The 14,141-nt window shown below is 42.2% G+C and overlaps 1 protein-coding gene across 1 annotated transcript in view; it reads right to left on the bottom strand.

Annotated features, from left to right (window-relative positions):
* LOC140070231 (uncharacterized) overlaps positions 1-14,141 on the bottom strand; it is a 73,878-nt gene that overhangs the window by 23,236 nt on the left and 36,501 nt on the right. Inside the window, exons 10-16 of the mRNA XM_072116998.1 lie at positions 12,734-12,799; positions 12,530-12,652; positions 10,016-10,123; positions 7,436-7,941; positions 5,247-5,517; positions 4,978-5,155; positions 4,187-4,566 (exon numbers count right to left, since the gene is read on the bottom strand). Coding sequence (XP_071973099.1) covers positions 4,187-4,566; positions 4,978-5,155; positions 5,247-5,517; positions 7,436-7,941; positions 10,016-10,123; positions 12,530-12,652; positions 12,734-12,799 — 1,632 coding nt within the window. The remainder of the gene's footprint in view (positions 1-4,186; positions 4,567-4,977; positions 5,156-5,246; positions 5,518-7,435; positions 7,942-10,015; positions 10,124-12,529; positions 12,653-12,733; positions 12,800-14,141) is intronic.

Below are 14,141 nucleotides of genomic sequence, written 5' to 3'. Positions count from 1 at the left end.
CTGATTAGAAATGAAGTGTTAACGAGCAGTTGGACAGATGTACCTAATAAAGTGGCCAGGGAGTGTATATCATGTATAACATCATGTTTTATATGTCCTGGATTCTTCAGGACAGTCTGGTTTTCAACAGCCATCCTGAGCGTGTTGACAGAGTTTTCCAACCCTCTTACTGTGGCCCCCAGTCCTCCATACTCCTTTTAGTGTAGCCCCCAGTCCTCCATCCTCCTCTTACTTTGGCCCCCAGTCCTCCATCCTCCTCTTACTGTGGCCCCCAGTCCTCCATCCTCCTCTTACTGCGGCCCCCAGTCCTCCATCCTCATCTTACTATGGTCCCCTATCCAGGTACAGTTTTAGACAAAGTGGGGCCCTGGGCAAGACTTAAAGTGGGGCCCCAAAATAAAACTATTTTATGAACAGTCACATTCATTAAGATGCTCCCTTTAACCCTGCACAATAATACCACTTTGTAGTTTACAAACTGTAGTATGGTAAGACAATCTGTAATTTGGGACTGTAGGAGAAATTTATAGGCAGATCATATGTAGATTGATGATAGAAGATAAATGTGAAAGATGGTAGATGCATAGATAGATGAAAGATTTGTAGATGCATAAATATAAAGTAGATTATATAGAGATAGAAAGATATGAGAGAAGATAGATAGATGGATGGATGGATAGGTAGAGTAGAAGAGAGATACTCTAGTATTCAACCAAGGGGTATTAAAAGAGCAAAAGATCCTCTACCCACAAAAGTTCAAATAGATGGGGGCCTGGGAAAATTCCCAGTTTGCCGCTCCCTAACTCTGGCACTGCCCCTATCCACCATGCTCCGCTTACTATGGTCCCCAGTCCTCCATCCTCCTCTTACTCTTTCCCCCTGTTCACCATCCTCCTCTCACTGTGGACCCCTGTCCTCCACCCTCCTCTTACTGTGGCCCCTCACCTTCTCCTGTTGCTGGTATTAAACAAAAAAAAGACCTGTTACCTTCACTTGTTCCTCTGCAGCAGTCCCACTTACTCTTCTGCTGGGGTTCTGAATGTGAGGGAGGGTGCGGAGCCAGCCAGGGGAGGCAGTAGCAGGTAGATGACCCATCCTCCTCCTGGTCACAATGCTCTGCAGCTGTAATGCACGGGATCAAGAGGAGGCGGGACAAAGCGGGGCAGTGAGGGGTAACTCAATAGTTAAAAATAAATCAGTAGCCCACGACTAATTGAAACCAAATGTTATTATTCTCCTTGTCAACAGGATTTGTCCCCAGCGATGATCTGACAATGTCAGAGTGTATATTTAACACGGCCCTGTAACAGGAGAAATGTAACACCGACTGTTTCGAGCCCCTTCTATCCCCAAGCTGGAGGATCTAGACATTGAGGTAAATTGTGACTTTCTATAGACTATATGCTTGATGCTCACCTTGGTCTTTCATTTCTACTTATGTCCATTTTAACTTTAGCCTCAATGACCTATATCTCCATTTACCTACTATATCTTTAGCAGATTTATCTACCATTTGTGATAGTGGGGCATGTGCAGCACAGAATTGTGCTTTTTAAATGTTTTTAAAAATACATTTGTCTTCTGTAATTAAATAAAATTGTTATTTGCATTGAAAAAATTTTCATAGACATCCGTCTTTTCTCTTTAATTTGAGAAATGTAACACCCAGGTGTCAATTTATGCTTACATTTTCAGAGGAGTAACAGAAGCACAACCAGCCAATTTGAGATAAAGGTGATGTAGAATTGATGTTTTTACTGAGAATACAAGTATTTACTAAAATAAAGATGTCAGAAGTGATGTTCATCTTGTTCTGTTACTATATATAAATAGAGGGGCACCCTCTTATACAGCTTTGCTCTGGTGCCGTACTGTATATGCAGTATATGTACTGAGCAAGTTCAGGTTCTGATTTTTTGTAATGATCTGGGCTTCTGGTCCTGTAGGGGATAAACAGTCTCACTTTCCCTTTGCACAAAATGCAAAATTGCCACACTTATAGTTACCAATTGGATCCATTCTCTAAAGCCATTCATCATGTGATGGGGCCATTTTGCTTCACACCATTGTATCTATTGTCAGGGTTCTGGGTCTGTTGACCCTCTGGACCACCGCGGGAGATGGTACTAGCCAACACCTGGGATAGGAGTCTAAGTGGCACCTGGTCCTCACCGGGGTACCACCAGGTCACTTCACAGGACACAGTCCGAGCCCGGGGAAGACAGCGGGAGAACAGCGCTGGAAGGAACACTGGAACTCACAGCAGGAACACTGGAGCAGTAACACAGAACAGGAACGCAGGAACTGACTGGTGGAGCAAACACTGTAACAGGATCACGGGAACACAGGAGCTGGAACATGGGAGCAGGAACACGGAACAGGAACACAGAAACAGCCTGGAACACAGTAACATGATCACGGGAACACAGGAGCAGGAACTTTGGAACAATGAGGGGCTTTCACTTCACAGGAATGGCTTGAAGATCCGGCAAGGAATGATGGGGTTAAATAGCAGACCCGGAAGTGGCCAGCGCCAATCACCTGTGTGCTGGCCATTTAAATCTCCGAGTGCCTATAGGGTGGGGACGTGCAGGGGGCCTTGGCCGGATGGGAGCAGGAGTGGGTGTGTGGAGAGGTAAGTTCAGAGAGGGGCCCATGACAGCGACACGGATAGGGGCACAGGTGTGCCCGCGATCCGTGACATGGATTACGGGGGTACCTATGACAGTACCCCCCCCCCTTCAGCCTACCCCTATTCTTTTTGGTCCCAAGTAACCTCTGGAGGAGAGTTCGATCCTAAATGTTCTCTTCGGGCTCCCAGGATCCCTCCTCAGGCCGAAACCACTTCCAGTCTACAAGGAAGAACCGCTTACCCCTCAAGGTCTTCATGTCCAGGACCTCCTTAACTTCATAGACATCAGGGGAATCAGCCTCAGGGGCAGGAGGAGGAGATTGCTGAGAGAAGCGGTTCAAAATGACTGGCTTCAGGAGAGAGACATGGAAGGAGTTCGGGATTCGCATTGATGAAGCTTGTAGGCCATTTGATTGATGTGCTTGATTACCTCAAAGGGACCAAGGAACCGGGGACCAAGTTTGAAGCTGGGTATCTTCAGCTGGACCTATCTCGAGGATAACCACACCTTGTCACCCGGAGAGAAGACAGGAGGAGCTCGATGTTTCTTATCAGGCTGGGTCTTGGTGTGATCTGTGGCTCGGAGAAGGGACTGGCAGGTCTTGTCCCAAATAGATTTGAGGTCCAGCACCAGATCTTCTACTGCAGGGACATCAGAGGGAGTAGACAGCGGAAGAGGAAGACGAGGAAGTCTGTAGACCACAAAGATCGGAGCCACGTCAGCAGACCCAGAGCCCAGGGAATTGTAGGAGAACTCAGCCCTTGGTAGTAGATCAGCCCAGTTATCTTGACGTGCTGAGACGAAGTGGCGGAGGTAACAGCCTAAAGTCTGGTTCATCCTTTCTACTTGGCCATTCGACAGAGGATGATAGGCAGAAGAAAAGTCAAGATTGACTTGCAGCTGTTTACACAGCTGCAACTTGGACACAAACTGGACACTTCGGTTGGACACGATGTGTAGCGGAAAACCAGGCAGATGGAAGATATGCTTGAAGAACAAACTGGCAAGCCGTGGAGAAGACGGAAGACCTTGAAGGGGAACAAAATGGGACATCTTGGAAAACCATTCCGTCGCCACCCAGATAAAGTCCATTGCCACAGGAAACCATGGGCGACTGGGTATTGCCAACGGAAGTAGCAGTCCAGCCGGTTTGGGTCAAGAGGCTTTGTTGTGGGCACAGGAGGAGCAGGATCCCACAAACTCCCGAACATCCCCCACCAGTAGTAGCGGGAGATGAGGGCCACAGAACATTGCACCCCTGGGTGCCCAGCCAGATGTGAAGAATGTCCCCAAGACACACACATGGACAGGGTTTGTCTGTGTAAGGTCTAGTGAGCACAGAAGCCAAGGGAAAGGCAGACTTCAGCCTGGAGAAGGTCTCTTCAGCTGTAGGAGGCCAGGCACGTCGATTGGCACCCTTCTTGGTGAGTGCCATGATGGGAGACACCATAGTGGAGAAATGCGGGATAAAATGCCGATAATACTTCGCAAAACCCAGGAACCTCTGTATGGCTCGTAGACCTTCTGGGCGTGGCCACCGCAGAACCACAAACAGTTTTGTAGGATCCATCTGGAGACCTCTGTCGGAAATTATGTAGCCGATGAATGGAAGGCTGGTTGGCACGGAGCTGGCCAAGAACTTGACTTATGTGTGCCTGATGGGACTCAGGGTCTAGAGAATACACCAAGATATCAACGAGGTAGACCACATCACATGTATACAGAAGGTCACAGAAAATGTCAATCACAAACTCTTGAAAAACAGCAGGGGTATTACACAGTCCAAAGGGCATCATCAAATATTCAAAGTGATCATCACGGGTATTAAATGCCGCCTTCCACTCGTTACCTTTGTGGATCCGGATGAGATTACAAGCACCACGGATATCCAGCTTGGAGAACACCCTGAAACCGTGCAGGTGATCCAAGAGTTCTGTAATCAACGGCATGGGGTAGCGTTTTTTAACCGTGATTTTGTTCAGCCCGCGATAGTCTATGCAGGGATGTAGGGAGCCGTCCTTCTTGGTGACAAAGAAGAACCCTACGCCAGCTGGAGAGGAGGACTTGCGTATGAAACCCCTTTGCAGGTTCCCCTTGATGTACTCGGACATCGCAGCCGTCTCAGGAACAGAAAGAGGATAGATACGGTCTCTGGGAGGAGAGGCACTTCTTAGGAGATCCACAGGGCAATCATAGGGTCGATGCGATGGCAAAGTATCTGCTTGTTTTTTTGAAATAACATTGAAAAATCCCTTATCAAGCTGGCAGACCCTCCAAAGACTTAGGAGACCCAGAAGAAGTCAGGACCGGAAGTGGCATTCAGGGCCCCAACGCAGGATCTCACCAGTTTTCCAGTTGAGGACTGGAGCATGGAGCTGCAGCCATGGAAGACCCAGGAGAAGAGATGATGTGGAGTGTGGTAGGACGTAGAAGACCAGTCTTTCTTTGTGTAGGGCTCCAATTTGAAGATGGATAGGCTCAGTGTGGTACCGGACCGGATCAGAGAGAAGCTGTACGCTGACCTAGGAGATAAAAAGGGGTTGCTTGAGTGGAACTACCGGAATGTGATGCCAGAATCAGAGTCCAAGAATGCATAGACTTGCTGGTACCGACACTGAGGAGCATTGGAACAGTCAGATGTGGAGGCGTCAGGGTGACAAGTCGTAGAGAAGTCGCAGGAACTGCCGCAGGAGTAGTCACAGGGGCCTCATGCTGGTGCTTTGAGGAAAGCAGCTGTTGCAGAGCAGAGGCAACTTGACCAAGGAGTTCTCCTTGAGAGGCAATCTGTTGGGACTGCTGAGCAACAACGCTCAAAAGATCAGCTAGTAACTGTTGTGGCTCCTTGGCAGGGTCCATGGCCGGATCTTCTGGGTCTATGGACCCTCTGGACCACCGCGGGAGATGGTACTAGCCGATACCTGGGACCGGAGTCTAAGTGACACCTGGTCTTTACCAGAGCCCGCCGCAAAATGGGATGGTCTTGCTGCAGCGGGGTGCCACCAGGTCACTCCACAGGTGCGACTAACCCAAGGTGGAAATGCAGGACACAGTCCGAGCCCAGGGTGACAGCGGGAGAACAGCACTGGAAGGAACACTGGAACACACAGCAGGAACACGGGACAAGGAACACAGGAAAAGACTGGAATATGGGAACAGGATCACTGGAACAGAGGAGCAGGAACTGTAATGCAGGAACACTGGAACACAGAGGGGTTTTCACTTCACAGGAATAGCTTTTGGAGCTATCAATCTTTAATCGGTAAATGGGGAAAATGCTATCGGACTTTGCTGTACAAACCCATACTTGCCACAAGCTAACCGGGTTGTGTAATACTGGAACCAGACACTGTTGAAAGAGGTTTATGAGTTGCTTATGTAAGGTGCAGTGCCTACTGACCCTAGGCTCCTTTCACACTATATATATGGCTGCCGCATGCTTGACTTCTGAAAGGCAGCTAGCATACAGCCACCATATAGGTGCATTGTGCACGGCACAGTAAGGTGAGCACACACATTTGTCACAAAGGGACATTGACATGCTATCACTTGATTACTTATATAAACTACTTTATCTAGCCACTTAGGTCCAATTCACACATCCGCAATTGTGGCCGTGATCTGCTACAATAGAAGACTATGGCACCACGGTGCAGTGAGTACATGGGAGCAGCTTCTCGTCTTTCAATGGAGAGGAGCCATCCTCTCTCTGTTAGAGGCACTGATCCTGCTGGCCATGAGTGCTCTTCTCCAGTAATTAGACACTGATAAAGCCAAACCATTAAGGTTACACAGTGGATCCACATCTGATCCATTACATAAAGGGAAGAGACTGGAAAAAGGTACTGTGGTGTTTTATTTTAGCTCTTGGTGGTTGTAAATTCAGTTCAATACTGGATACTTTTGAGAGCAAGATCCACAGTGAACAGTATGCAAACCATCAACCATGTTGTCAGAATAGAGCCATTAAATAAGCAAATGAAGATAGCAAACCAGAAAATTAACCCCTTAGTTTAAGTCTGAACTGTATGTATTGAAGAATGAAGCAAATAGGTTTTTTTAATGTAATGTATGTCTATTGTTACTGGTTTTTTTAGATCAATACTTTTTATTAATGATGTTTGTAAGTAGCAAAAGTAAGTCATAATACAAGATATAAAAAGACAATAACATGAAGCAAAGCATTTTCTATTTGCATACGGCTGCCTTCCTAAATTCGGAAATTGGTTAATCTAAGTGCCAAAGGTGGCTCCTCCTAATACCGTTTCTCAGCCGTTCCCTCCCATAAAGCAAGGCGTTAAATAAAGTAAACAAAATAAGTTTAACTATACATAACATACATAAGTTAGTAATATTACACCTGCTAATAAAACCATTTAAATTCAAAACACTCAGCTTCATGTTTACTGCTGCTAAGTTCTTATGGAAACCTTTTGGTTAAATAATCTTAATGTCCAGTGCTGGAGGTCACACATGCCCAGTAGCTCAGTCCCATCATCCAGATCCTCTTGAGCCATTCCTGCTTTTGTTTAGCCAATAAAAATCAGATCAATAGAAGTGGTCTCAACTTACTATCAATAGATTAAGTCAAAGTCCTGAGAGAGAATCAGAATAGCAGTGGACTCCATAACAAATACATAACAGCACTATCTAGATACAGCTTTCTTTTTATTCATATAGAAATATAGTTTTGAGTTTCATGTGACTTCAGAAGACATTTCATTATATGAAGAATCTTCATTTTAAAGTTAGTGAAAGTTCATACTAGTCAAAAAAAGCAAAGCGGCCACTACCGAACACATTACCGCTGATGCTTTAGTAGAGGTTTCTGTGAGGCATCAGATGATGAAAGTGCTTTTGCATCTACCGAAGTTTCTTGAATATTGCTGTCCAGTAAATTTCTAATCTCAAATTTACAACAGCTGGGAACTTTGGAAAAGACCATTATATCTGTATTGGAACCAAACCGCCACCGGATATACTGCTGTTCCGCACAGTTTACAAGTTTTTCATTGTCTAGAGAGTGGGTTTTTAACAATGGATCGTTATACTGAAGAATGTAAACCAATGTGTGTTTGTCCAGGACCAGTTTCTTAAACATATCAGAGTCTGTAATGCACTCCCCTTTTATGGATCGGCAGCAAAGTTGATTCTCGAGCTCCTTCTCTTTGTGACATTTCAAGCATTGGCACCATCCAGGAGAATCTGAGGCTTTATTCAAATATTTTTTGCTAGTAGGTGATGGTTCTATATCAATGGCTGTGGGATGTACCATCCGTGTAAAGAGTTCACTAGTAGTAAGTTTTTCTCTCTAAAATGTACAAAGTATTGAAAAATAAGTTAACTAAAATACAATGAAATCTAGTACTGTGATACTTTATATCACTATTTTCATGTAATATATTTTTCTTTATCCAATGCTCGGAGTCTTTAGGTACAAATTATAAGCTAATACTTTTTTATAAACATGTAGGCAAATATATTTCTGTACAAAATTAGGAAAACCGGTGACAGAATAAAAATGAAATTCATAGTAATAAATTAGGCGCAGGCCAATATGAAAACAGGAAGATTATATCAATAGGAAAAGGATCTAAATCTTTCTTTAATACTCACACACTCGTATTTCCCCCCTATATTTTTTTTTTTAAAAGAACAAACATTACACATCCAACCCAACAGGTGTCTTTTTTGTCACAAACATATTCTAGAAGTAAAATATATACTTACAACATTCTAGAAATAATATTAATACATACAAAATTCCTATTTTTAATATTACATGAATCCTTTATTGAATCCTTAATATAAGCTATACATTAATAAAGGGTATTAGGCTCAGCCTGATCGCATATGTGTTTTCATTGAAATGCATGTGACCGTTATTGCGCATCATTTGTTTTGCATGTTTTCCAAGGAGACCTTTAGTTTATGACAGTTTATTATATGTATTTTTAAGGGTAACATTGCTAGAAAATATATACTGTATTTTTTCTTATACATTTTTATTTATTCATTGTAATTGTATTAACTATGTACTTAAAAAAAACAAAAATAGATGATGATAGAATAATGTAGTGATATATAAAGAGATTTTTGAGATCCATCTCTATATATCAGTGGTGGCGAACCTATGGCACGGGTGCCAGAGGCGGCACTCAGAGCTCTTTCTATGGGCACCTGGGCCATCGCCCCAGCACATCAGACAGGACTCAAAGAATCTTCCTGCAGTTCCAAGCAACTTAAAAGATGCTGCTTTGTCATATTTTGATACTTACTTCGTTACTAGGGACTGTAGGAAGAGGGAGAATGAGTAGACAGCAACAAATTATCATTGGAAGACCTCCTGCCGGTCCCACGATTCTCTGTGTACAGAGCGACACTAGAAAGATGCTAAAATGATGAAAATTTTCCATCTTTCTACTCTGTTGCTGCCCTTAGGAGGCCAATATGATTGAAAGTTGTTGAACAGGGAGCAATAAATTACTGCTTTAATTTTTGGTTGGCACCTCGTGATAAATAAGGGGGGTTTTAGGTTGCAGTTTGGGCACTCGGCCGCTAAAAGGTTCGCCATCACTGCTATATATCATTGCATTAAACTTGTGTAATAGTGTAATTCTATGGAAGCTCTAGTGATGCTCTTGGTTAGATAATATCCTTCCATTCATAATAAGTAGCTGCATAGTCTGGTGGTTAAAATCACTGTATTTCTATATAATGTTAGAGAGTGGAGAGTGTAGTCTCAAGTCCCGTATGACCAAAAAATAATTAACTGAATAATATTAAATAATATAGAGACCTTGTATTAGGGGAATCTCATGTAGAAATACCATATATGGACAGGTGATTTGAGTATAAGTGGAGTGGGGCTTTTTTAGCACAAAACTCGGCTTATACTTCAGTAAATACGGTGGTTAAAGGTGCTTTGCAGAGTTAAAATATTGATGAGCTGTTACTTAAACATCCAGCTTCAGAAACATAGCTCAGATTAGAAGTTCCCTCAGATGGAGTGTAACAAAAGTGCTTTAACCTAATTCTGGTCTTTAGTTGACCACCTATGTTTTACAGGTGTTTTGTTATTAATAGCATCTATTTGATTGCTGGGGTCAGATTGCTGGGCTCCCAAGTGATCATGAAAAGAGTGGCCAATGAAAAGAGTGTAACCCCAAGTGACCCATGTAAATTAATCACTGGTGCTCATTCTGTTGACCCCCAGCGATCTTTCCATAATTCTATAAAAGTATTCATGTACTTTATTTAATAACTAGTTTAAATCCTTGCGTCAGATGGAGAAAAGCTCCAAAGAGTGAGTTGAAACATTACATTTTAACAGAATGGGGGGCATTAATATTTACTAAATGTTACGTTTTACAAAAAGGACATACCTTGATGTGATGACCCTTTGTTTTCTGTAAACTTTTCCTCAGCTTTTTATCGACCATGATAATATCATTTTGATCCACAAAGGACACAAACTTAAGATCCACACATGACTAAAAACAAAAGTAAAAATATTGTGTAGTAAATACTGATTCTATAATCAAAAGTAATTAAGTAAGTAGGTAAGTTTTAGGATTTAAAATTCCAATCTTTAACAGTGGGTGTGCGCCCAATCTGTCAGGATCTACTCTTCTTTTAGCTTTCTATGCCCTTGTTTTTAAGTAAAAGAGGCTTTAAAATAATGCAAATGATAATGGGGTGCGCGGGCTCTATTACCACCTATGTAGCCCAGAGCCCTCATGCTCATTTGCATAGTTTTAATAGTCTTTTTTTTTTTTTTTTTTTTTAAACCAAGGCATAAAAAGATAAAAGAAAAGCAGATCCTGCCAGAGGGAGCCCACATCAGTATGTCGACGTGCTTAGCTTACAATCCTTCATCCTGGTAGAAGATATCCTTTAAAGAGTCACCAGGTTTTACCCCACTAAACTATTATCACCCTCAGGTAGTGTAATAAAATGTCCTTTTGTAGAATTCCCTCTTTTTTGTGAAATCTCACCCATTTACCTATAAACTTTCCCCCAAATTCAAATATGACTATTCTCACCTTATTTTCACATGAGATGATTCAAGTTTAGTGATTGTAGGGGGAGTGTTGATTAAGAAGCCCATGGGGCACATTTACTTAGAAAGTCGGAAACTTCACTAAAAGTGCATTGTCCATGTATAATGCTCGGTGTGACCGATTCATTGAAGAGTACCTATCACCCTCTAAAACATACGCAGCAGTGTTACACTGCTGCTATAGTGCCGCTAGTGTGTCGCACACGACCCTTTTGTGGTCCAGCTGCGCTAGCCTCCATGTGACATAAATTAGGGAGCGTGCCAGCGGTCGTTCCGACTGATTCGGACCGCATTTAACATGCAAATTGTGTTGCACGCCCTATGTAAAAGGTTCACCACAAAAAAAGTTAGTGAACTCTGTGTGGGAAAGTGACAAATTCATGATTTCTGGCACACGCTGTCACCCTCAAAAACGGCACTAGGAGCTGCTTACCAAAGTACCAAAGCTGCTGGATTCAGCCTGAGGAGGCCACGTCCACCTCGACTCACTGAAGCCATGTCTAGATACCAGGTAAAACTATAAAGTTTAAAATATGGGAATCTCAGGGGAACAAGTTTTAGCTGAAAGAAAGGTCAGTTAGTTACTAGGGCTCTATAGGAACCTGTCACTACCTTTATTTGTGAAAAATGTGATGACGGGTTCCCTTTAAAGGGGTTATCCAGACTTATATATATAGCTTAATCATAGTATGATATTTGAATATCATACCATTTTTGGTTGTAGAGTGATAACTGAATAGAGATATGTCTGCTTCAACCATATGTTTTATTTATGTAGTCATAGATGCCCAAATGGTGCCATGTATTCAGGTGTTTCTAGCAATTTATTTAGACAGAGATGTGTGTGTTTTTACAGAAAAAACACATTACGGAAGGGGCTGGTCTCAATAGCCTTGTGCAGCATTCAAAGGGCTGACTGTAATTGTAGGACTGTTTAAATGTTACTACAGTACTGCTCTTGAAAATTAAGGGGTTGACCAGGATTACAAAAAAGCTTATATATGGACGGGGGAATGAAAATAATAAAATAATTGTTTTTCTAATCCTGTACAACCTCTTTGAGCGAGCGGTAGTCACATTTGTAGTAGTAGTTACATTTGTAGTTGCAAATCATTACATTTTTTTTATTACCATTACAGTCAGCCTTTTGAGAACCACTATAGGGTTCAATATATTCTTAAATTGTTCCCCTATTGGCTGCCTTATACAAATCTGGGACAAGCAGTCATGAAGTTCTACATCCAATAAGTACTGTAGGGACTGAGTAACCCTTCTAGATTGTGAGACTCTTAGCAGAAGAAGTAATAGTGAACCTCTAAATGTGGCCTGCAGGGCCAGGCGGAAAGGGAGTGGTGTCATCAGGTATTATCAATGTCATTATTTATTGATCAGGGTGCGAGTATTTTTTTAGATTTAACATGCAAGCTTAGTGTAGACTATATAGAAAACTTAAAGTAAATTGAGTATGGAAACCCAAGAAACCAATTATAGTCTGTCAAAATCTTTTGGCCAAGGAAAAGGTCTTGTGCCTTGAAGCCTCACCTGTGGACATAATATAGAAAAATGTAAAATAAATATGTATACACAAAATTTGTCTGTGTGGGACCCTGGTGAGGAACTTTATTATTTGAAGTTTCACCTACTTAAAGAAATGGTTAAAAGACGCTTCTCTTCATTGGAGTATTTGGAATTTACAGCTAACCAAGCAATGACTACATACAAAAATAGTAAAATATAAATATAAACATCAAATATAATTAAAATTTTATCTTCAAAGACCACTGCAAGTCCACTACAAGGTTTAGCAATGTAAACATTAATAAAATAAATGGATTACTCTGAGGATATTTGGGCCTTGTATTTCTTTGTACTTCTGCTCATCATAATACTTTTGCCCTGAGTTCGGACTGCAGCAGCATTTATAATATTGGCTGATGAGAAGATCAAGCAGTACTGTGGCCTACATGTCAAAGAGAAAAATATGATAAGTATTTTTAGTTTATGTTACATCCCTAAATAAGCAGTATGGAATGAAACTTACTAGTCCAAAGTAGGAAAGATAGGAGCCAATGAAGATCACCAATTCTAAAAATTGGAACTTGCCTCCCTGAAGTGAGACAAAGGTTTATTGATAGTTTACATTTTAAACAGACCAGATTAAACAGTTATCCGTAAATTCAGACTTCTAGGCAGGGTATATTTTATGATATTATGGTGTAGTGAAAAAATACAGTACTTTCACAGGTAGCTGCCATGGTTGCTGTCCATGAAAGTACTGTACAAGCAGTCCCCGGGTTACGTACAAGATAGGGTCCGGAGGTTTGTTCTTAAGTTGAAATGTAAATTGAAACTGTATATTTTATAATTGTAGATCCAGATAAAAAAAATGTTGGCCCCAGTGACAATTGTAGTTTAAACATTTTTTGCTGTAATGGGACCAAGGATTATCAATAAAGCTTCATTACAGACACCTTACAGCTGATTATTGCAATCTGGGACTATAGTAAAGTATCCAGAAAACTTCACCAGAGGTCAGAGGGGTCTGTCTGTAACTATGGGTTGTCTGTAAGTCGGGTGTCCTTAAGTAGGGGACCGCCTGTATTTTTTCACTACACCTTAAAAGATGAGGGGGTCACAATATAAGGTGGAGATGAGGTGCAACAGTATAAAGAGGAGACCAGGGGGGCTACAATATGAATTGCGTTTTCAAATGCATCAAGGGGAGCACAGGGTTGGGAGGAGGAGGAGGGAGGGGTGAGCGCTCTTTACCCCCCTTTCTCCATAGGCAGACGAGTGGCCACCGGACTTCATGACTGTTCAGTGAGACACCGTGTGCTCACCACATAGTCAGCGGGAGACACAGAAGTATATGGGGGACGTTTTCTGGTTGCAAATAATGCAAACAGTTCACAGCCCCATAACAGCCATCTGAATGAGGCTTTATACTGCACCAGACTAATCATCCAGCATCAGTTTTCTGTCTGACATTGCACTAGAAAGAACGTGTGAATGTGTCCGACAAGACAGAAAAAATGTGCACCAAAAGGGATGTGTTAGTGTTCCACATAATTGTGTTGGATACTGTATGTTGAAGGCAGTGGCGTAACTACGGGGCCCGTGAGGTTAAGGGGCCCGGGGATGAACGGTCCGTCTTTAACTAGGGGTCTTCTGTAAGTTGGGTGTCCTTAAGTAGGGGACCGCCTGTATATGTGTATTAGTGAATAAATGTATATGAGTGCATAAATGTGTGTGTATAAGTGTATACTTGTATGTATATGGGTGCGAGTATACGAGTGTAGAACATAATGTGTGTGCATATAAGTATATAAAGGTGTGTATATATGAGTGTATAAATTTTTGTATTATTGGTTAAACATGTCTGTATAAGGGTACATTCACAAGAATGTATGGGGGACGTATATCTGGACGCAAATATGGAGAGGGGATGT

The sequence above is a fragment of the Engystomops pustulosus genome, chromosome 1, assembly GCF_040894005.1.
Source record: "Engystomops pustulosus chromosome 1, aEngPut4.maternal, whole genome shotgun sequence".
Classification (NCBI taxonomy): Eukaryota; Metazoa; Chordata; class Amphibia; order Anura; family Leptodactylidae; genus Engystomops; species Engystomops pustulosus.
The sequence above is the reverse complement of the archived record's forward strand: the minus strand, read 5'-3'. Positions and strand labels throughout refer to the sequence as shown.